Raw genomic sequence first — 23,097 nt, forward strand, 5'->3', positions numbered from 1 at the left:
TCCATTCAGCAAGCACAGCATGCTTAGGTCATTCCTGCAAGATATAAGAAACTTCCATATTTTCACGGCTAACACAGTTCTACTTTTCACAGGTCGCACATGTTGCAACCACCTCTCTCTGCCTTAATGATCCAGAGGAGGAAGGTAGGACACCAAACCTAGATCCTGTCCATGCTTCCAAGTGGAAGTCAAACAGTACCAAAGATTTAGGCTCGTGAAGGTAAGACCATGTCTGGTTTCGCAGAGGTTTCTTGAGCAGATGGTCTTCACTGGTCACTCGTTTTCTTAATTTGTGATGTTTGTTTTTTTTTTTTTTTCCTTTTCTGACTCAGCTGCTCACAGTCCTCTGGTAGAAATCATTTGAAAATCGTGGTCAGCCTGTCCTGCCTAAGACTGCTACCATTTCCCTGGGATGGGCACACCGCACTCATACCAGCCCACATAGTAGTAGGGAGTTGTATATCCAATGCGTCCAAACGATACAGGCTCCTGGCGGTACTGGCGGTAATACCCTGTTGGGAAAAGACACAGGAATCTAACAGAAGTGACAGACACAGTGGGAGTCAATCCTGCAGTCCAAATTAAAGCATACAAGCTGCCTGCTAGTGAGCTTTATCAAAAGGCTATTTGTTAGGCCTGGTATTTGGCCTAGGTCTTTGTTGAATGATTTAACTCTGGTCTTTTATATTTCCTGAGTTTTGATCAGTTTTATTGTTCAAAATCTTTTCAACTATTGTGTAATGCTGTGGTCTGCCAAAGAGCTTCTGCATTTCACTCCAAAGGTGGCTGTATTTCAGCAGCTTTTATGAAGTTTGCAGACCAGTTTAAATATATGAAGTACTCTAGGGCAAAAAATACCATCAAATCGTATTATCTCATCGGGCTCAAGAGACTATCAATAAACATTAGCTTTTCACAAAATAAAAAGGTATCATTTCATGCAGTAAATATGAATTTAAGCCCTTTCTGCCCCATCTGATAGACTTCTTCATCTGTAGAAAGAATGCAACTGCTTAATGCGTTAGGGGAGGCTCAGCATTCTTCTCTGCATAGCTTGTGCACTGGAACATCTGAAACACTGATATGCTGTGCCAATAACGTAATTCCTGTGTGCTCTTTATCTCAGTCTCCTAGACCTACTAATACACAATTCTTCATTCTCCTTCTGAACACAGAAATGCAATACTTCTCAGGAATATATAAATATCAGTGAGTACTTCAGTTTCTTCCTGGTAACACCACCATGAATATAAACAAATAGCATGGAAACTATTAAAGCCAGCTGAATAGTTTATATTAACTGATTTTTTTTTGAAAGGACTGGCTGAATTTCATGATTGGTTTTCTTTTGTGGAGTAAGACATCAGTCTGTTGGCTGCGTTAGTTGAGCAGTGTCTCAGAGGAACTCTCTCAAGGTGAGAATTTTCACTTGGAAAGAAGTTTCTACCAGGCCAGAATAAAAGTGCTGCAGACTGACCTGACACACTCCTATGTGTTTTGTACTGAATGAATTGGTCAGAAACCATTTGCAGAACAGTCTGTTGAGTTGTAGCTGTCTATTGTGTTAAGTGGAAGAGTTTCTGCCCTTTGATTCAATAAAGCATGTCTTCAAATTGGGAAAAAAAGATTTCATAAGACTATAGAATTTCTTTTTCTGCTTTTGTAATCTGTTCCTGTAAATTATTTGCATTACATGCCCTTCTTTCTCTTTCTTCCTGTGCAATGCTCCCTACCCCTGAACCCTATAGATAGAGTGACAGGCACTTGGCCAGCATCCCACTCCCACACTGCCGTACCTCGGATGGTGGGCAGGGCTTCAATGTACGACTGAGGTCCTGTTCTTCCATCCAGGTGTGAATCCACAAACTGGCAGTGGTCTTCACCCCTTCCCCAGCTATCCCCAATGCTATAGAAGGTATCTGAAGAATAATAGAGAAACATTATTTGATTCAGCATTATTTTTGTTTGGGATGCTCTTCTACCACTGTGGAAACAGATGTAAAAGAAATATAGTTAACACGCAACATCACCTGTGAACAAACAGTGGCAGAAAAGAGAGAAAATCTACTTTCACATTACAGAAATAGAAATTATGGAAAACAAAAATGTTTTATAACTCAGTAAGGACCATTCTCCATTTTACATGTTTATGGACACATTGCACCAATGATGATGGATACAGAGAATTTCACTACAATACATGTAACACAACAGCAGCCACTGAGATGATCCCAGTACCCCAGATCAAAACAGGGAAAGTTTGGTTCATTATCTCTCAGCGAACAGATCCATACTGTTAACCCTTGGGAGTACCACTTACTCAGCCACTGTGATACCAGCTGCCTTCTCCTCCATTCCTATCTGAATCTGCCCTGGAGATTTCAAGGGCGTATTGCTCTGTTTGGCCATGTGCATCCAGCGACCATCTGCACATGGGGCAGGCATGAATCTTCCCAGGAAGACGTGTGGGGAGCAGAACATTGCTTTCAAGGGATAAAGCACAATGTCTTTACAATACAACTGTGTGTACACTTTTCAAGTGAAACTCTCTCCTGTTCTCTGTCCTCTGTCTCAAGAGCTCTGCTTAAAAGCTAGTGCTATTGTAGGAACAAAATGCAGAAGCAAGGCAGCCTGGCTATCATACTGGACCTTCCCGAGAGGACTCTCAGATAACCACCATACAAGACTCAGTGAGAAGTAAAGAAAGAGAGAAGCCAGAGACAATATCAAGTAATCATACAGCAGGAAAATAATCTCAGTGCCTACCTTTCAGGTCATCGCTGAGGTAAATCTTGTACCTTAAGGAGTTACAAAGAACCACTCCTACAAACTTGCGATACCAAGTTCGCTTCACATACTGCTTGCCACTACAATCTGAATAGGTGGGGTCATATTTGAAAGTGAATGGGATCCAGATAGGCTCACCACCTTGAAGTAAAAAAATATCAACATTAAGGACAGACATCATCAGTCTTAAGTAAACATTCCCACTGATTTTATTAAGAGACTTCTCTACCTACAGATTCTTAGTTTCTTTTCTGAACAAAGCCTGATGGTAGTTCTGACAGTGAAGCTGCCTAAATAGTCATTTGCGTTTTAACACAATGTACAAAGCTTAACTCCTTTGTTAAACAGATATTAAAAATTCTGTGGTGGCTAACAGCCTGTGATGTGAAGCAAAATCTTTTTTTGTTATTGTCTTAAAAAGATGAAATTGGAAACCTACTTTTCTATTTTGTTTTCTCACATTACATCAAAACAGTGGAGGTTCCAATAAAAGACAAGCGAGTCCTTTCGTGGGGAACTCTGCACAAAGCACTGTAGCAACAGTTTAATTATATCACAAAAGATTAAATATTCTATTGGATTGCTTAAATGTTTGCTTTATAACTTATTGAAATGTTTCTTGCATTAATGGGTACAGAATGAGATAAAGAAGTTCCAATGAGGTAATTGGCATTCTTCTCTCTACCTACAGAGCAGAGCCCTGTTTTTACTGTGCCGTTTTGAGGTCGAAGGTATTTCCATTAGTCATTCTTCCTCCTTTTCTCTAGGCACATGATTTAAATCCTGCAAACACGTGCAGGTGAGAAGCAACCACTGATCAGTAACCCTCAAAACCCCACCAGTATGAAGACAAATGTAACTGGACTGACTTTATGCATTTAGTCACATGGCAAAAGGATTGCAGGATTTTGGCCATAGATTTTTCTTTAGAACAAAGTATTATCTATTTCTTGAATGCAATGCTATTGCTGTGAATAGTCCACTTTCACCCATCACTTTTGCTCACTTCCTGTTAGAGATGAATATTAAATTGTTCTCTAAGAGCTTAATTCTCAGCTCTTTGTGCCCACAGTTCCCAAACCTCTGCTCTGGTAGATCTCTTCCTGGTTTATCTATCTCTACCATTGCAACAACATGAATCTTAGAATCAAAGAAGAGCGTGGGTTGAAAAAGACCACAATGATCATCTAATTTCAACCTCCCTGCTATGTGCAGGGTCACCAACCAGCAGACCAGGCTGCACAGAGCCACATCCAGCCTGGCCTTGAATGTCTCCAGGGATGGGGCATCCACAGCCTCCTTGGGCAACCTGTTCCAGTGCATCACCACCCTCCTAATATCTAACCTAAACCTCCTTGTCTCAGTTTAACACCATTCCCCCTTTTCCTATCACTTCCACCCTCGTAAACAGCCATTCCCCTTCTATTACCTTCCAAAAATCTCCCTTCCATTAACAGACCCACAAAATAAGAGACAGCAAAAAAACCTGGAGGTGACCAGGAGTATGGGAAGTCCACTATTCTTAGAAGCCTCCCATACTGGCTGCCAGAGACACAGCATATCTGTACATCATCAGAGACGCGTGGGCGGACATGTAAAAAACAGGCTAGCAAGCATAATCAAAATAGGAGAAAGGGACATGCTAGACATTGTATGAACAATGTACTTGAAAAGCCCCAGGACTAACCATTTAAACTGCTTAGGAAAGCTGACAGAGTGTAATAGCTGTGAAGGCCTTTTTCCTGCTTCCCTTACAAGAGCATGCACTACCTGGGGTTACACATCAGCAACGCTGTTCCTAGCACCAAAATACAAGCTCTTCTGATTATAGGCTGAATGTGCAATAAGCCACAAAGGATGCAAAGTAATAGGCTTGAAAACAGCAAGCAAGCTCAGCAACTTCATGGCATGTCCCTGTCATACAGTTCATTTATAAATCCTGGAATTTGTTATTATTTATAAGAGTATGACAAACAGTGCAGATGATCACAATAGCTACAGATTGGAAAAACTGGTTACGCTGTCCAAGCTATGCTCAGGCAGCTAAAGGACACAAAGAAGCAATACAGTTTAGTGCTTTTTACTAAGCAATGAAGGCTGACTCACCAGGCAGAAGGTGGGCCCAAATAAAGCTCATAATCTAACAAAACTTAGAATGTGTTTCTTTTCAAAGAGTATGGGGTCCTAAAACTAGCACAGTGAACTATTTCCCTCTCCTGCTTAAAACTGCAAATTCAGCTGTCTGTTGGGATGCTTCTCTAATATGTATATTCAGTTTTTCATAAATGTCATGCCCTTAAAGAAAAAAAAAAAGGGAAAAGACTTACCAGGTGGTCTGACAATAAGGAGGGGATTATCTAGAAGAAGGAAACAAATACAAAAGGAATCTCAGTATTTTATTCCAAATCTTGTTTTATCATATGAAACGTACAGTATCTCTCAAGAAATCAAAGATTAAGAGTAACTTCCATTAGTTATGCTGTGAGTGTGGGATTTATGTCTCACTGATTTGCAGAGCTAAAATGTATGACTAACACATACAGACCTAACTTCCAAAGGGAAAGGTAACTTACCTTTGGCATGCAAACCTTAGTCTCAGACATTTATCATGTTTAGCATGTTGTTTAGTGGTATTCATTAACATACGAAATTTGTCATTTTAACTTCTCACGTCACAATGGTAGATTTTCAAGAGCCAACTGGACAGTGCCGAGCTCTGTCCAACACATCAGGAGCTTCTGCTTGCTTGAAATTCTTTCTTAACATAAGGAGGATGGAATAGGTGTGGAATAAGGATAACACATCAACAGTATCTAATAAGTGAACTTCTTCTTGTTCATTACAATGCCGTTTCTGTTGTTTCTTAACTGGCTCTTATTATACACAAAGTACCTGAAGAAAAAGTATGGCTCTTATATACTTATTGGGGAAAATAAACTCTAGGGATTTTACAGTTTGATTAAAGAAAACAATTGTTTTCTTTTCTCTTCAGTACATTACTGAAGGTAAAATGTGATGCTTTCAGTAAGCTACTTAATCCTGTGATAGCATTCTTTATGGGATACTCTCATCAGCTCAAACCTTCCAATTGTACTCAAACAGCACTTAGAACCAGTAGTTTCTCACTCTCTTTTGATCTATTCAATCACTGTAACTATACCATTTGGCTTTAGTTTTAGCAACTGCTTTTGTATTTGTGCCAGCTGGAAAGCCATCTTTGGCCACATGACAAGTGCAGGAACAGTGCTGCAAATAAAACTTCAATGGATTTAACTTTTTACATAAAGTTCATAAGGTGGCTGATTTTGGTTGGAAAAACTAGGCATTCAGAACTGCATACTGGCAGTTAGCTAATCAGCAGAACTTCCTACAAGGCACAGCATGCTGTATTTGCCCAGTGCCAGACCTCTTGGGATTTATATTTGAGCTTCTGCTACTCCTTTAAAAAAAAAAACAAAAAACTCTGAACATGTTTTGCAGGACCATTTACTATTCTTGCATCTTTGTCTCCTTTCTATGTAGGCTTACTTTCCATAGTTCTTAATGGCTCTACTGATGTGAGCACTACAGGTTGAAGCTAAATGAGCAAAATCGGAGACCACATAAACCCCATGTTGTCAAAAGGGCAAAATTCGTAAGAGACAACTGACCCATTGCTCAAGTAAAGATTAAAGAATTTGCACTTTATTTTTCAGTGGAATCGTTGGCTTTTGGCTCAATGGAAGAAGAAATGGGTAAAAATAGCTCACTGAACACACTATTTTTAGAAGGGGGTGTTCCTCTTGAGCACACTATTAGCCCTGTGAAAGAGAAGCATGCTTTGTCAAAAAAGGAACAGAGAACTTTGCCCATTTGATGGAACAATTGTTTCCTATATTTCTTCCAGAGACAGCCACTTCCAACTGCTCAGCTGTTCACAATTAGGAAACCAACTCACCAAATGTTTGGTCAATCAGTGACATTAAACTTCCCATTGCTTCTGTATTTTGGAACATTAGTAATCTTTTGTATTTTAAATTTAACTTCCTGTTCCCCATAATCTTTCACATCACTTATATTTTCTTAGCGGCATTATGACTGTGTATTAAGTTCCTAGCTTTACTGAAAACAAATAATTAACCTTAAAAACTCTCAAAGTAGTAATTTCAGGATAATCACCATTACTACCATGTTTGTTTCAGTAACAGCCCTCCCACATCTTTTCTTATGAATTCAGTTCTGTGATGAAAATAAAAAGCAGAACGTACCAGACTCTGTGATAAATGAGACTGAAGAGCTAACAGGTCCATAACCAAAGGGGTTCTTTGCTTGGACTTTAAAATAATATCTGAAACACAATGAGAAGAAAAATAAGATTGAACCATTGATTTCACTGCAATGACTAAATTAGAAATAATATTAAAATAGGGAGACAATCAAACCAACACAATTCCAGTGAGTTTGAGTGCCCTTTCTATTGTATTATAGCATTGTAGAAAGGCTTGGGTAGGAAGGAACATTAAAGACACTCAGTTCCAGCCTTCTGCCATGGACAGGGAAGCCACCCACCAGATCAGGCTGCCCAGGGCCCCATCCAACCTGGCCTTGAATGCCTCCAGCAATGGGGCATCCATAACCTCTCTGGCCAACCCATTCCAGCCCCTCACCACTCTTTGAATAAAGGATTTCTTCCTAATATCTAACATAAATTTCCTCTATTTTACTTTATAACCAATCCCCCTTGTCCTATCACTATCTACCTCTGTAAAAAGTCTATTTCCCTCTTGTTTGTAATCTCCCTTTATAAAAAAGACTTGGACTTGGATACTCAGCCAGACTATGAGCTGGCTGTTACATACAAATTTCATCTTTTTGTAATTCTCTTTTATTTTTATCATCTTCATAATTACATCCACTTTATAAGAAACAACCAATAGCAGTAGGCTACAAGAAAAAGATGGCAAGGAAATAAATTCTGACCTCAGGAACCTTTATCTGGATTAGTTCCTAGGAAAGTAGCGGTATAAGCTGCAAAACTAAAACTGTATCAGGTTTATACAAGATCAGAAGCTAAGCTTTTGACCTTTCTCCACAAACTCTAGCAGCATCGAGATTATTTAAATCACATGCTTAAATTAAAGCACATGACTAGCCACTAGAACTCCATTCTTTGCCTGACAGAAACAAAATTATTATTCTGACTCAGGGAGAAGAATGCGTAAGCATATTTTTTACTTCATTTCCAAATATCATGATTTTTATTTGCTACCTACCCTGACATTTATTTTTAGGTTTTTATCCAGATCAGCAGAAACAAACAAGAGTGGAAGATTATTGTAAAAATTTCCAGCCCAACATTTTTAAGTGCCTGTGTAGGTCTCCCTTTCTTGTGCGCTTGCTCAATTACACTCTTGTAAATAAATTAGTAAAAAAAAAATTTAAAAAATCTCTGTAATATCCACACAGCCTAGAGCTAGCTTTTCATCCAAAAGCAGACATTTTCAAAACCACACTGTGTGACCCGCAATATTGGGCAAGCACTTACTCACAGGAATAGGTGCCACCAAGCATTGATGGGCAATGTCCCATCCAAGTAGCAGGTCTGAAAGCAAGCCCCATGAAAAGCATCAGGCTGCTCATGGTGGCAAAGGTCATCCCATCCTGCACAGAAACCCTTCAGCACTGCTGTGCTTGCATGGCCCAGCAATGGGGTCCACTGGGCTAAGACAGAAAGCTTCACAGCAGTTGTGGTCTGCCATCCCCTGGAGGTTTCTGCCACCAGGCACAGTCTATGTACAAAGTACAGACGCCATCTACATCAAAAGCTTTGCTCCCCTTCCTTCACTTCTGTGCATAAGAAATGGCAATAGTCCCTGCAATGGAAGTGTGTAACATGTGGCTTAGTGATGAGTAAGATGCTCATGCAAGCTAGCTGGAAGCAAGCAAATTCAACACCATCCAGCTGCAGGAACCTTGCTTTTTCCAGCGAGGAGTAAGGGGGCAGCAGGAATGGGAGTATTCAGGAACATTCCTGAATGTACACAAAGGGCTCGCAGTTTTCTTTTAAAAGACATACACACCATGGCAAAATGAAACCACATTAAATAGTGAAATTTAGCAAGGCTGTTTTTTTTTTTATAATTTCCAGCATAATTCTGATAAAAGTCTTGTCCTATGGTTTCAACTGTTGGCCTTGATGTCCTGACAACAGCTTGCGAGTGTTCAGTGTGGCTGGGGAAGGACAGGGAGGCAAAATCCTCCTCCATGCCCCTGTACCTTGGATCAGAGCATGAAGCAGAGGACTGCTTTAATTCCTAAGTTATCATTGTTTCCAAGGGACACTTGCACCAGTGGCCACACTCCATTCACACCTCCTTTGTCACTCACACCTCTATGATCAGGTGTCCTACTGTGCACATCCAAAATACATGATTGTTGGGGTAGCCTGATTCACTGTCTGGAAAAACATGTGATGAAGTTATGAGTACATTTCTCTTCACTAAATTGGAAAATTAGTTCCTAAGCCTTTAAATATAGAGGAAGACTTTCATAGTGCCAGAAAGAAAGCCAGGACTCATGACTTGCTGACCTGTGATTTAAGCATAGACCATGCTATGCTTGCTGTATTGAGTGCATCAATAAAATAATGAAGTCAGGATATATTTATTTCTCAGACATGACAAATAAAGAAGAAATTGCCAAAGTCTTTCTAGGCCAGGTGTCTGACATTTTCATTAGTCAGGATCTTATTTGCATTACAGTTGATGGATTTGCCAGGAAGTCTCAAATCAGTATCTCAACTGTTCTTCATCACATAAATACATGACAAAAAACTGTAGTGTGGAAGTTGATTGTGCTTTTATTACACTTTGCTCAGCCAGACTTGTAATAAATTGTTACCAATAAGCATATAAGAGTCTCCACTGAAAGAAATGCAATACTGTGTGTTTTTAACACATACATGAAGCCTTTTTTTGCTAAAAAATAAACCTCCTTTGAGATTTCGTATACCACATCTACTGACATGTAAAGAAGGCATTTAATAAACTGCAACAGAGCAATGAATGTGTGATATTTATGTTCATTTGACTATTCTTATCCATACCTGCCACTTGGAGCAAAATGATTTTATGACTTAATTCCAAGTGTCTCCCTCCTGCTGAAAATTAATTGCTGGAACTTGTAGCTACAAAGCATCACTCAGCAGAAGAGTTAGGGAAGCAGCCGTTGTTAGAAAGATTAATCATTCACAAATCTCTTCCCAGCTCCCACCAGCAGCAGCCTGAGATGATGGGACATGTAGGCTGTACCACATGCATCCCCACATGCAACACCACAGCTGCATGTCAGCAAGGGGTAAAAGGGACTGTGGCTGCTGATACCCCCTCAGTGCTGGAGGAGGGTGATGGTGGTTGTGCAGAGGCAATGTGGGGAACAGGGCCTACTCCTGTCAGGGAGGAACAGGCATGTGCACCTGACCTGGCTGCAAGGAGGAGACCCACATGCGGTGCTGTCACCACCAGAAAATGGCTCAGCACCACATATATCATGAGTATGTATACTAAATACATAATAATTCACTGGAGTAGGGCTGGAAGAGGGGTTTCCTGCATGGTTGTGGTCAGGTAGGCATGCATCAACAAGTCTACCGCTTGCTTGAGAAGAGGGCTTCATCCACATCTTACCTCTTTTGTGCTGCTCTGGTGACACAGAGCAGCCAGTTGTGGCTGATGCTTTGTTTAATGGAGATAGAGAAAGGAAACAGAAATTTTCAGCCCATTTGGCCCTCAGAGCCAGAAGGTCTCGCAATTGCTCTGTTTGCAATTGTGAGGCCTGAGTCTGAGAGCCTCCTGTGACATGCTCTGCAAAACACTAGAAGTAATAGCAGACATTCTGGGGTCAAAAAACCCCTGAAGGGAATAGAAACCACGTAGAAAGGGAAGGTTTGAAAATAAGCAGCAGAAGAGGTTGTTGGACATCACAGGGTACCTAATTCCTACTGTAAGGTACTGCACGGCTTTCCTGCAGAAACACAGAAAAGCCTAGCCATAGTCAAAAAGGAGTTTGAAATGTTTATGAAGAGAATAATGTAACTGAAAGAGATTGGATTTAGTGGCAAGTGAACGCTCTCCAGCCCTTTTCATTGCCCTTCTTCTGCGATGGCGGAGAATTAAGCTTAGGAAAGGAACATTGTCAAGACTGCCACTTTAAAGATTTAAGATTTAAAGTAACTTTAGCACCTATCTTCCTCTATCACCAGGAAGCAACTCCTGTACTCACCAAAGCTGACCAGAGTTTTGCAAATGGGAAGAACTTCTACTTCTCAACTGGAGGCCAGGCCAGGCCTCCAAAGAAAGCTTATCGCGTGGGCTAAATTTAGACTTCAGTTTTGTTTATAAAACCTGAACACCAGGCAGACATTTTCCAGGACATGTTGACAGCTTCAAGTCTTCTCTGGAGCTGACTTCTGACATAATACTAACCCCTTTCTGGTATTCTGCGCGCACCACAGATTGTACCACCAATAACCCTGCAAGGAACACCCACCACTCCGTAGCATCTGCATATAGCAATCTGACTTAATCAGAGATATCTCACACTATGCATTCCTAAGGCAAACACAACATTTTTAGACCAACTTCAGATACCACGCCATGTTTTCTTAATTAGGATGAGGTTCTTTCCCAATGGTTAGGGAGTTATTTTTAAGACTGAAAATATGCAGTCAATTCAGCCTGTGGATGTAGAGAATGTGAATGAGATTGGCTGATACGCACAAATTTTCTCTTATAAAGAACCCTACTTCTTCACCACAGACCCCACACAACGCCTTTCTTTCTTTCATACAGTATCCAGCAGAGGCCAATGGATTACCCTGCTCTTCAGAAATAACAGATGGATTTTGTTTGAATCTCTCTGCTTTGAAAAAGCCTTCATATTCAACAAAGAGTCCGTTTTGCGGGTATGCAAAAACCTTGCTATTTTTATAAAAATTCATTCTACTACTTGGATCTTCTGAAGCCTGGAGTTCACATACGTCTCAGCAGACATATCGCTGTTTGGCAGCTCAATTCCCACTGATTCCTCTGCTCAGAGCATGGCGGGGGCTCTATGGGATTTTCACTGCAATTGCTCATTTAGTGACAGAAAACTTTTGAGGTTTTGGGCACAAGAAAGACCTATAGTAGACATTTGATATTGTCCTTAGGACAGCAGGAGAAGGAGGCTTGAATGAAAGACTTTAAGAGGATGAGGAGCTGGGGCTAGAAGGTGGAAAGGCCAGAGAAACAAATGATGGAAGATCTTTCATAGGGAAAGCTGGGGCACAAGGGCAGTGCCTTCCTGGCCTGCACATGGCATAGTGAGAGTTGAGGAGTTGGGGAGAAACTATGGAAAACTGGTGAAAAGGATAAGGGCTGGGGATGTAAAGGAGTCTGGGGTGTGGAGGCAGGTACTAGAGGCAAGAAGAGAGAAGTTTAAGGAAGTGATGTCCTCCTGGAATGAAAATGTACACACAAAGGCAGGAGGGTCTGCATCTGCTTCTCTCACTATCTAAGAACAGAGTTTAGGTCATCTCAGATGTCATCTGTCTTGTTCTAACAGGTGAAATTTCTGGAAATCTCACTGTGCCCCACACCTTCCTCAATATTTTTATAAATGTTTTATATTAAGGGCACTAGCAGATGCAGAACATCCAGTTGTAGTTCTCTGCTGTACACATAATCCTGCTTTAATGCACCACGCGCATCTCATAAGGACTTGATTAAGACTTCTAGATAAATAACCCTTAATATAGGTGTAACATATTTAAGCAATTTAGATATACCCTTATTTCTTGAACACATTCCTGCAACAGTCAACAAGGATACTGCAAACTCTTCACAGCGCATTTCACAGCTGTTTCCTGCTCAGCATTACTCTATTGCTGACAAGGAATCTTGTACCTTAATATTGTCCCTGGGAGCTACAATAAGAGAATTGGCAATAGTTGGGCAAAATCACTCTGAAAAGCACTGTGCCATTGTCAGAAAAAATGCCAACTCACTTTTGAGACCCAAATACTACACTGCACTGACTTTTCCTAAATAAGTTAATTAATTGTTCAGATAAATGTTCAGATATCTCTTCTACGTTTTCCAAGTTGAGATTGATGGTTTTAGCAATTAACCAGAACCTTGAATAATATGAGAAGTTATACAGCAATTAAAACAAGTGGGATGTAAAACCTTACTCTCAATGCTTTTAACCCTCATACATAAACCATTTTGGAACAAAAATATCCTTTAAGGAACACTGTTTCTCTCTTCTATGCTGCTGTGGCTGTTCTAGAAATGACTGGTCTGATTTATACTTTCTCATCAAGTGAGGCATGCTAGTCCCCAGGTTCAATCCCAGTGCATCTCCCATGCTATCAAATACACGAGCAGCACATGACACCAGTGCTTAAGAGACTGTAGTCATAATAAAGTGAAGAATCATCATCTAGCAAACAGCAACAACAGAAGTCTTTCAGACTCAGAATGTGAGAGAATGGGATTGAGACATTGTGTATCTGTCAAAATCATGATTTTAATATATTCCCTCTGTGCCCGTTCACTTCCCACCCAATCACCATAAACTATTCCAACATCATGAACAGCAAGCATTCTTGTTTTTGTGAGATTTTTTGCAAGATAAAGAGCTACAGCTCCTGCCAAACTGACTTCTGAGCAAGTGTCATGGCCTCTTTATACCGTGAAGCCTTCTCTACTGACACAACTGATGTAAGCAGACAGCAAAAACAGGCCACAGAAAGCTGGCACCTTTTCCCACCACCCCATGGCTACTAAATTTTGAGTACGTTGATATGTTGGAATGGCCACATCACATTATAACAAGTAATACTTTAATATACTCTTTACTTTAATACACTCTTCCCACAAAATTTGATTCAATTATGCATATGACTAGAACGCAAAGTTTTTAAATGATGTTTTTTCTTACTGATAAGTGTTTTTATATACACAAACAAATATACTTGTACACACAGTATCTATTCTAGGATTAACATGGTAAATATGTCACATAAACTGCTGTGAGATTTACAAAACAATTTGCTGCCAAACAGAATGACTACAATCTATATCAGGAATAGATATTTATACTAAGGCCAAGAAAAAAAAAAGTTTGTAAAATAATCACATTTGTTTTACTTCCCTTCCAGAACTGAAAAGAATGGATCAAATTCTTACCGTGTGTTTGGCTTCAGGTTCTCAATTGGCAGATGAGTAGTACCTGCAGTCCTAGTTGACCACTTGTTCTTTAAAAAGTCATCGTAGGATGCGCTGTAAACCAGGTAGCCTGTAAAAAGGAAAGACAAAAAGCTGGGAGGATTTTGAACTTAATTGGTATCCCAAGCTTAGGTGCCATGTTAAATTTCATGAGTTGGAAGGAATGTAAGCATCTCTGAATTTGTGAGATAATGCTTAGCTCTCCTGGAACCTCCCAGGCTACAAGAATTTCTTGTCATTAGCCAATAACGACAGTGCATTGTATTACAGAATGGTACCAATATGCAATTACTGATTTAAAAGACATTGAAGACAAAAGGATGACAGATTCAACCTATCCGCTACTTTACGTTAGACACTGACTATACAGAAACATGAGAACTGTGTAGATGTTGCAAGGGATGTGATTTAGTGGGGAAATGGTGATGGTGGTGAATGGTTCGACTGGATGATCTTGGAGGTCTTTTCCAACAGTGGTGATTCTATGATATATATTCTCCACTTCAACACTGTGGTGTCTAATTTTTTTTTTATTTTTAGACAAATTGTGCTCTGTGAGGTACTGGATCTACAGCTTTGAAGAATTAAGTGCTGTAGGACAGACACGTGGCCTGTTCAGGTGCAGCCCAATTCCTTACAGATCTTTATTACTGCTTTGGCTCTGCTAGTTCCCATCTCCTTGCCACTGCTGCCATCCACAGAGGTGGCAGCACCAAAGCAAAGGCCTTTTCCATGATTTACTTCAGATATTCTAGGTCCAATGGCAAATAGGCTTTGATTTTCTTCTAAAAGTATTTCAGTAATTTATTTATTTCAGTGTTTTCTAACAAGTTTTGAGATTCATTTTTGAAGTCAGTTTGTACTTTTATGTGGCTCTCAAAAGGTCTGAGGTTGCCTTAACTCAGAGGAGGCTGAATGCAAATGTGAAAGATGCTCCAAAGGCAAATTTGGGAAGTGCTTGCAGTGGTGCTGAGAGTGCTACCCAGGAGCAGAAGTAGTAGTCAAACTAAGTGCTATCACAGGCACTGCACTGGTGAGAAGCGATGCCTTCAGAATTGCTGCCACAGAAGCAGAGCCAAAATCTGAAATATCTGGACTAGCACAAATGGATAACTCTGGCACTGAAGGATGACAAAAGGACCTTTCTCACCGCTAAGAAAGCAGCTCACCTCCCTCAGAGAACCGTTAATACAGAGAGAATTTAATGAGCAGTTGGCTCAATTTGATAAAAATGGTCATTCAGCAAAATCTTCCCCCCTCAGCAGAACAGCCCAGCCTACTCATGTGCTGGGGACACCAGCTCTACAGTACCTGTTACCATGTCTCCTCGAGCAGGCTTGGCCCAGTCCACGATGACAAAGGAGTGACAGCCTTCTACTGCCACAACAGTGATGTTGTGAGGGGCTTTGAGGGGATGTGTGTCTTTCTCTTTAAGGTCATTAGGGATGATCTCATCAAGGCTTTCCACTTGGAAGTGCTCCAGGGCCTCTGTCAAGGAGCAGGGGGCTGCTGGATCTTTATTTAGATAGGTCACGTAAGGTGCTGGAAGAGACAGGGAGGGGTGGCATTTAGTTAGCACTTCATAGATTTCAGAGAGTAACACGCAGGCTGACAATACCCTGTGTGATTCCTACACTTCTGACTAATAGACAGGGACCTCTGTGCCCTAGGCCAGCTTGGGATCACACCAGGATTTCCTGCGTTTCAGTTTGTGCCCATTGCTTTCTCTTTTCAGTGGGCACCAAATGAGTAGAGCCTGGCTCTCTCATCTTTACAGTCCCCATCAGCTATTTATGCACACTGGCAAGGTTCCACACTGTTTTCTCTTCTTCACATTGAAGAGCCCCTGCTCTCTTACCTTCTCCTCACACGTCTGATGCTCCAAACCTTTCATCACCACTTTCATGGCCCTAGTGGCTTCCTGCTTTTCTGCTTACCCTACCTAGCCAGTTTGACTTGGGCAACTCTGTCTGTCCAACCTCTACACATTTCTTTGTACTTTAAGGTGACAGTTCCTGAACTGGTCTCAGCCAAGACTTCCTTGAGCTATGGCAATAAACCTAACATAAAGGAACAACATAAATATATATCACGGTAGAAAAATGATTAGTGCTGCTTGTGGCCTCTTTAGCCTTTCCTTAGCTTACACCCCCCAGACCAGACTCTTGCACTTTACCAAAGGAATTTGGAAAGGAAAGCTAAGATTTTGGTGGCCTCCAAGTAAGCAAGCAGTGTACAAATCCCAACAGCTTTAGATTATAGCCTTGCCCTTGTCTGGCAGCCAGGAATCTTCTCGTGCATGTTTATCTCTCTCCATACAGAAGTCATCTGCACCAGGGAGATATGCAAGAAACCATTTACTGGTCTTTGTAATCAGAAACCTCTCCAGCAACAAAGCATGGCTCCTGCTCAATTTGATTCATAAGCAGGGGAAAGTGGGATGCCAACATTCAGGGTAACCCCACACTCACGACTGCACCTAATCACCTAAAGAGAGGAGGTCCATTTTTACTGCAAGAGGCAGAGGAGAGCAGTCTAGCTGCAAGAATCTCTGCACGCTACCTACAGCTGTTCTGGGATGCTGGATGGAAACATCACACAGATTCTTGGCATTTTACACATGGGAACAGACCCTGCCAGGGCCTTTGATCAATATCTAAGACTTCACCAGGTCCTATACAAACATTCTGAAACTAAGCTGAAACAACAGGATGAGCAAGAAGAATAATTCCAAAGTGAAGTCTGAACACTTAAAGCAATTAACAGAGTGGTCCCCTGGGTATTAAAGGATTGGGAGTCAGAGTCTCCATCTTCCAGGAGCACAACCTATAATCCCTAATTTTAGAATACTTATATTGACTGGAATTTCACTTTGGCTCAGTAAATAGTTTCGACTATCTTGTTACTTATTTAAATGTCACCATAACATTCAAAATAAGGACTATAACACTTGCTTTTGGAAATGTTTATTCAGTTGCAATAAAAAAAACCATTGAAATGGTAGTATTTTTTCCCTAGTGCCTTTAAATGCTCATAAACTAACGTTTCTTGGTTTACCTTATTGGATTTCATGCTCTTAGGAATTTTTTCCAGATCTTGCAATGAAGCTAATTTTAGCCCCTCTAGTTAAATGAATCAAGAAGCATTGTCAGTGAGAGAGCTGAACAGAAACATCATGAAATTGTTTGGACAGCAAAACTGAGGATGCACTGGAAAAAGTCTTGGCAAATACAAAAACAAATATTTCACTCCAGCAGCAGAGCTCCACTATAAGCCACGTGAAGCCTGCAGATGTTGGAATGGAAAGCAAGACATGATTCAAAGATGACTCTCCATCTCCTGAACTCACATCTGAAACACCAGGCAAGCTAACACATGACCAGACCTCAGTTAAAAGTCCAGACATTTGCAAAAGAGTGCTAGGGGTCAAGAAGCCTTGGCTGGAGGCTGGAATACAATGCCCTAGCACCTCAAAATCCCTCCAGTCTGATCTCAAGCTGCTTCTCTCACAGAAAATATCAAGCTGCTTCTCAAGAAGCAGGGCAGCTCTGAGATGAGAGCAGCAATGTTTATCTACACACTTGAATGGCTCACATATGCTGGAGCAATGCTCAGTCCTCCTGCCAGCATACTGTGGGTTCATTCCCTATGTTCCTTCTGCAGAGCAAAGAAATAGCAAAGGCAAATTTACGTCTGCAGGCTTTACTTTTTGGGAAGTTCATATTCAAATGTCATTCACTTACTGACTTTCCCATATGTCCTAAATGAAACACACCTTTGACATACATGGTGAAATCACAGGTGTTACATGGGGCAGTGAAAAGAACTAGGTCCTCCAGAGGATGACTCACATCTATGTGGAGACTTGTACTGCATGAACTACTGGTGTGAATTTAAAGTGATGCAGCTGAGCTTATTGGAGCACCAAAGCAGATACTCTCACTTTCTCACTGACTTCAAGTAAACTGAACATGATGCAGAATATAAAGCAGAGTACTTACATTACAAGAGTAGAGAAAGACTTGCGCTGCTTCAGCAGTATTGGTGTGAGTCCACATGCAAACATGCAAACACCAAAGCAATGAGCAAAGTACTGTTGTTTAGGTTTCCCTGGTGCCAGTCGTTACAAGGACCCCACACTAGTCTGTTGCTCATATTCATGAAATAGCCTCGGCTTAATGGCTGATCTTCCTAGAACAAGAATTACTTGCAGTACTAGCAGCAAGCTACTTAATACAAAGTATATCCTTACCCGTGAATCGTTTCTTCCCAGCAATGTCATATTCTGATACAGGGCCAGTACCAACAACACTAGTCTCTGGATAGACAATTTCTGATTCTGTTGTTGTAGTGGTAGCGACAGTAGTGGTGGTCGGTAGCAAAGTGCTCTCGAAAAACTCATAATCTTCAAAGGAAACACAGAATGAAAATGTCAGCCTGTTTTCACATTCACAACATTTCACAATGTTTTGGCTTAGATATGAGAAGGAAAACATTTACGTGACCAGCCACAATCCCAAAGAAGTTCTGTGTATCCTACTACAGCTACTGCATCTTCTTATGGGCCTCTAAGTCACAGTTAATCACACTTCAGCGTCACAAGTGTTTCCACTAAACTGATGAACAGCAAGCACAAAGCCTTAGAAAACTAATGCCATTGCTGACTAGGACCTCATTCACACAAGTAAAAAGGGTGACAGTAAACAAATGTATATTCTATATTTTAATATAATCTATATTCTGAATGTGCTTTATCTGCCATCTCCCCTTACCACCCCTAAAAGAAGACAGCACAGTAATTGAATCCATAGCCACAGCTTTTTAAGCAACCTCCATGTTACTGATCTAAAATCTTAGAACTGTTTCCTACTGCTTTTAAACCCTCCAGTAACTTATAGACATGGTGTCTTGTACTTGCTATTTGCAGTCCCATTAAGGGCAAGCAAATTGGCACACATGAACCTCCTGATATTCAGCTGTACTTGATATTCAGTACCATTAAATCCAGTGCTCTTTGAAAAGCCATCACACTACAAGACTGACACAGAAGTTGAAGGGAAAAAAGCATTTGACATCCCTGCCATGTCCCTGTGTGGGCTATGAAAACTCATCTGATCATTTGGATTTCTTTTTCCTAACGTTGCTGCAGTCTCCTGTAGGTGACCTGCCCCTACAGGGAGCCCTAGCAGAAGACCTGCATCCTGAGGATGTGGGGATGTAAGGAACACAGGCCATAGAACTTGTGCAGTTTTCAATTCATTTTCTCCTTAAATTCTAAATGTCAGCCTCAGTATGAAGCTTCTGGAATAAAAGTACAAAACTCTCAGCATTTTTTCTCTCAGCTGCAGCACTCTCTTTTTCAGAGATTTTTTTGACTGGTTGGTTTGACTTAAATTTCCAGGAGCACATCCATCAAAAGAAAAACTTTTTTATTCTAGAGCTGCAAATTATACTACTGATACTAAAAGCTATATGGATGTAGAAGCTGGAATATGAGAAAAAGAAGCAGAACATCAGAAACCAGCAGTGGTGTACAATGAATATTAGTCCCAGTAATTTATTATTTCCCTTCCTTCTGGACATCGATAATTAAATGCTAAGACTTGAAGTTTCCTCTTAAGCTTCATGTGTCCTGACTTATACCACCAAGATAGCATGAACATAACTGCAAAAATGTTTCCCTCTTCCTTTATCTGTTTGCAAATCTCTTTAATTTAAATTCTACAAGGATTCAGCAGACTAATTATTTTATACCTAGGTGATCTCATTCAGTGTGAAAACACTTTATAGTTTAAATGCAGACTGCACATCAAAAAAGACAAGAAAATATTCATAATGCTGGAATCATAATTCATTGGGACTCTAGTGCTAAAAACATGTGTTTCCAGGACTCAGTGTTTCGATTTTCTATTTTAAAATACTTCAGTGATCTTGGACTAGATGTTGTACCAGAGAATGTCTAGCAGTGAGTGTATGAACCAGCTCTGAATGTAATTTATTTCCAGAATAGGCTCCTGTTAGATGGCAGGACTGACAGAAGGGGACCCTCATGTCCATTAACAGTTGCATTTGCACCACTGTCTTTCATGTATGATGCAGAACTACAGAAGGTTTTTCCAGCTCACCATTGCTTGCTTAAGCTGCTGTGCATGTGCATCAATCTGCCATGCAAACTCAATTTCAAAGAAAGAAGAGGGAAAAAGCCAGCAACCCAAAATGTGTCATTTGCAATAGATATATTTAAACTGTACCATCATCGTATATCACATATGCCTCTGGAGTTGCTGTCACTTCTGAATCCAGTCCTGAGAATGTATCTACTGCAGGAAAAAGAAAAGAAAAAGTTGTAAAATTCAATGGTCTCATCCTCACCCTCCTATTAAAATAAAGTTTAAAATAAAAAAGTTTATCTAGTTGATTTATAAAGAAACAAGACAATCACCAAGTTTGCCAGAGAGCACAGCAACAGTTCACTCTGCATATTTAGAATAACAGATAGTAGCTAACTGCAACAGCCTTGAGTTCTGCTGGAAGAAAATGGTTTGAGAGCTGCTACTGAAAACTGAGAACAATACACCTTCCAGAGGCTCTGCCCTGGGCCCCAGGGCTCTTGGAGCAAAGGCAGACTATCTACAGCCACATAGCACTCATGTCAGGATTTAAAAATATTCTATAGTTTCAAGAGTTGCAAATATAAGAAATTCATATATATAAAAAAAAAGAAAAATTCAAAGCAATTCAAAGAAGTAAAGACTTCAATTCAAATATCTTTCACAAGGTATGAAAAAAATCAAGCAATCCACACCATCCATACCAATGCAGTCCAAAAGGCATGAATTTGTGCAGTGATGCAATTTGTGCTGGGTCTCCTAGTGTCCAGCACCCAGATCTTCTCTGCACTTCCTCTAGTCTGATCCAGTAGGCTAAAGGCCCATTACATGTTAGGGCACATACATGTAATTCTGAAGTACTGTTTCTGCCTTGGTTTCATCCAAAAGGAATTGAAATTGTTCACAGAATACTGCCCCATAATACAGATAAAAGCATGGCAAGTAGAGATGATTGCAAGGTACACATCAAAACCCTCCAATTCAAACCAAAGGCTAATGCAAATGCTTCCTAAATTCTCACTCATGTAAATCATCTTAATCTCTCTGCACATGAGGTATCCAGCACCTGATACACCATCAGCCAGGTAGCTCAACTTGTGAATTCTGAAGGCTTCCCAGCATGCCTGGAGAAATTTCTCCACAGTATTCTGAGTACACAAGGCTCAGATGAGCCATGAAAAGCAATGCAAAGAAATCAGAAGTGTGGTGCCGAAATCCACAGCAGGTAAAATCAGAAGTTTTCAATGAAACATTGGGTTTGAGGGGAGGGCAGCATGCAAACAGAAGAGACAGGCAGCAATGACCTCAGGGTAACTATGCTAAATTAGGAAAGTTCATACAGCACTTGATGTGAAAGAAATGTGATTTTCACTATGAATATTGGAATTTTTCAACTGTAAACATTAAATAAATTACAAATTTGAATGATACATTTTGTATTTTTTTAAATACAAATTTTTAAAAATTTAAAACCAATAATTATTGTAAAAAATGATGGATTTTTTTCTACTACATGAAGTTTCTTTTTAAAATGAATAATACAGCAGTAATTTTAATTCCCAAATAAGCTACAAAAACATAGGAAATTGGTTAATTCTTGCCAGACTTCCATAGCAATTCTGACATTTTCTAATGTTTAGGCTACACTCTTCAGAAGATCAGCCACTTGAAAGCCACTTTGACAGGCTAGATTTTCTGTGGAATTCTGCAGATCACCTTCTTTGATCCCATCGGAGTTATCAGGAGGCTCAGATAAGCTAGAAATTTGAAGTATTTTGTATGGTGGATTTCAACTCATTCACACCTACTAGCTAATCAGCTTTCATTCATATACAACGCATTTATTTATGGTGAATTCTATTTTCTATTTTTGTGCCTGTGCAGCCTATTCTACTTCACTTTCTGTGTTTTGTTGCATTAGCTGTGTAACAGAGAGGATGGGGTAGTACCCAAAAGACCTGTCACTATTTTCTCCTCATATACCAGCTGCATTTCTCCTGCTTGCTCCAAGCACCTGAGCTGCATCTTTTAATTTAACCCTACCTGTGCCAAGTAAGGCTAAGTCTTGTTTGCCATGGTCTTTTGCCATCTGTGAAGACAGCAGACTGCTCAACCACCACTTGATTTTATCACACAAAGCAAATGGTTGAGGTTCCACTTTTATTCCATGTGAGATCACAAAAAAACTAATTTCGCTGGCAAATTGCTCCAGTGTGGTCAACCCCCGTTCTGAAAGTTCAAGACTTTTGAATCTAGTGAAAAGTTGACAATAAATTCTGCTGGGTTAAGCAAAAATTCTGCCAAAGAGTAAGAGAATTTGCCAAAGCTTAAGTAGAACATGTGGCGGTGTTTTTTGGCGCTTGCAGACTCTGGCTGTTTAGGAGTAAAGCTCTTAGAAACAAAATAACAAGCTTTGGAAGAATAAGCATTTCATTAAATGAACTGGAGTGCATTCCAGATGCAGATTAAAAGGAAAGACAAAGTAGAAATATGATTTGGAAACCGTCAATGGAGAACAGCATGAAAAGTTTTGATAGTTCCAGTAGTAGTTGTTTATCCCTCTTGAAACAGATACAGCACTTGTTAAACAAACAAACAGCAATCATTAAGTAAATACTATCATCATGCTTTCTTTCCAAGGAGGCTCCTCTGTGAACAGGCAGGTTGTCTTGCTGCATTCATAAATTGCTGGCCACCAGGATGAAGGGAAAAAAGAAAAAAGATGCTAGAAAATCCTAATAATCACTCTTCAGACAAACTTTCATACTTGTTAGGTTGCTCAAGTTATGTAAGGAGTGAAAACCCAACATTATCTTGTATTTGTACACTTCAATCCATTTGCAGACTTACTGTTGAAATGCCAGACAGTTTAGGAATGACTTTGAGAGTGATTCTCACTGAACACACAATCTGTACAAAAATACTTTTTCTCATTCATGGCTCTAACAAAG

The 23,097-nt window shown here is 40.2% G+C and overlaps 1 protein-coding gene across 1 annotated transcript in view; it reads right to left on the bottom strand.

Annotated features, from left to right (window-relative positions):
- Positions 1–298: 298 nt before the first annotated feature.
- The window catches only part of FNDC1 (fibronectin type III domain containing 1), a 63,263-nt gene continuing 40,464 nt past the window's right edge, over positions 299–23,097 (bottom strand). Inside the window, exons 12-20 of the mRNA XM_090135549.1 lie at positions 20,288–20,356; positions 18,289–18,441; positions 15,348–15,578; positions 13,998–14,106; positions 7,035–7,114; positions 5,115–5,144; positions 2,767–2,928; positions 1,797–1,919; positions 299–512 (exon numbers count right to left, since the gene is read on the bottom strand). Coding sequence (XP_089991675.1) covers positions 397–512; positions 1,797–1,919; positions 2,767–2,928; positions 5,115–5,144; positions 7,035–7,114; positions 13,998–14,106; positions 15,348–15,578; positions 18,289–18,441; positions 20,288–20,356 — 1,073 coding nt within the window. The 3' untranslated portion in view covers positions 299–396. The remainder of the gene's footprint in view (positions 513–1,796; positions 1,920–2,766; positions 2,929–5,114; positions 5,145–7,034; positions 7,115–13,997; positions 14,107–15,347; positions 15,579–18,288; positions 18,442–20,287; positions 20,357–23,097) is intronic.

Source organism: Phasianus colchicus, chromosome 2 (genome assembly GCF_987193195.1).
Source record: "Phasianus colchicus chromosome 2, bPhaCol1.hap1.1, whole genome shotgun sequence".
Taxonomy (NCBI): Eukaryota; Metazoa; Chordata; class Aves; order Galliformes; family Phasianidae; genus Phasianus; species Phasianus colchicus.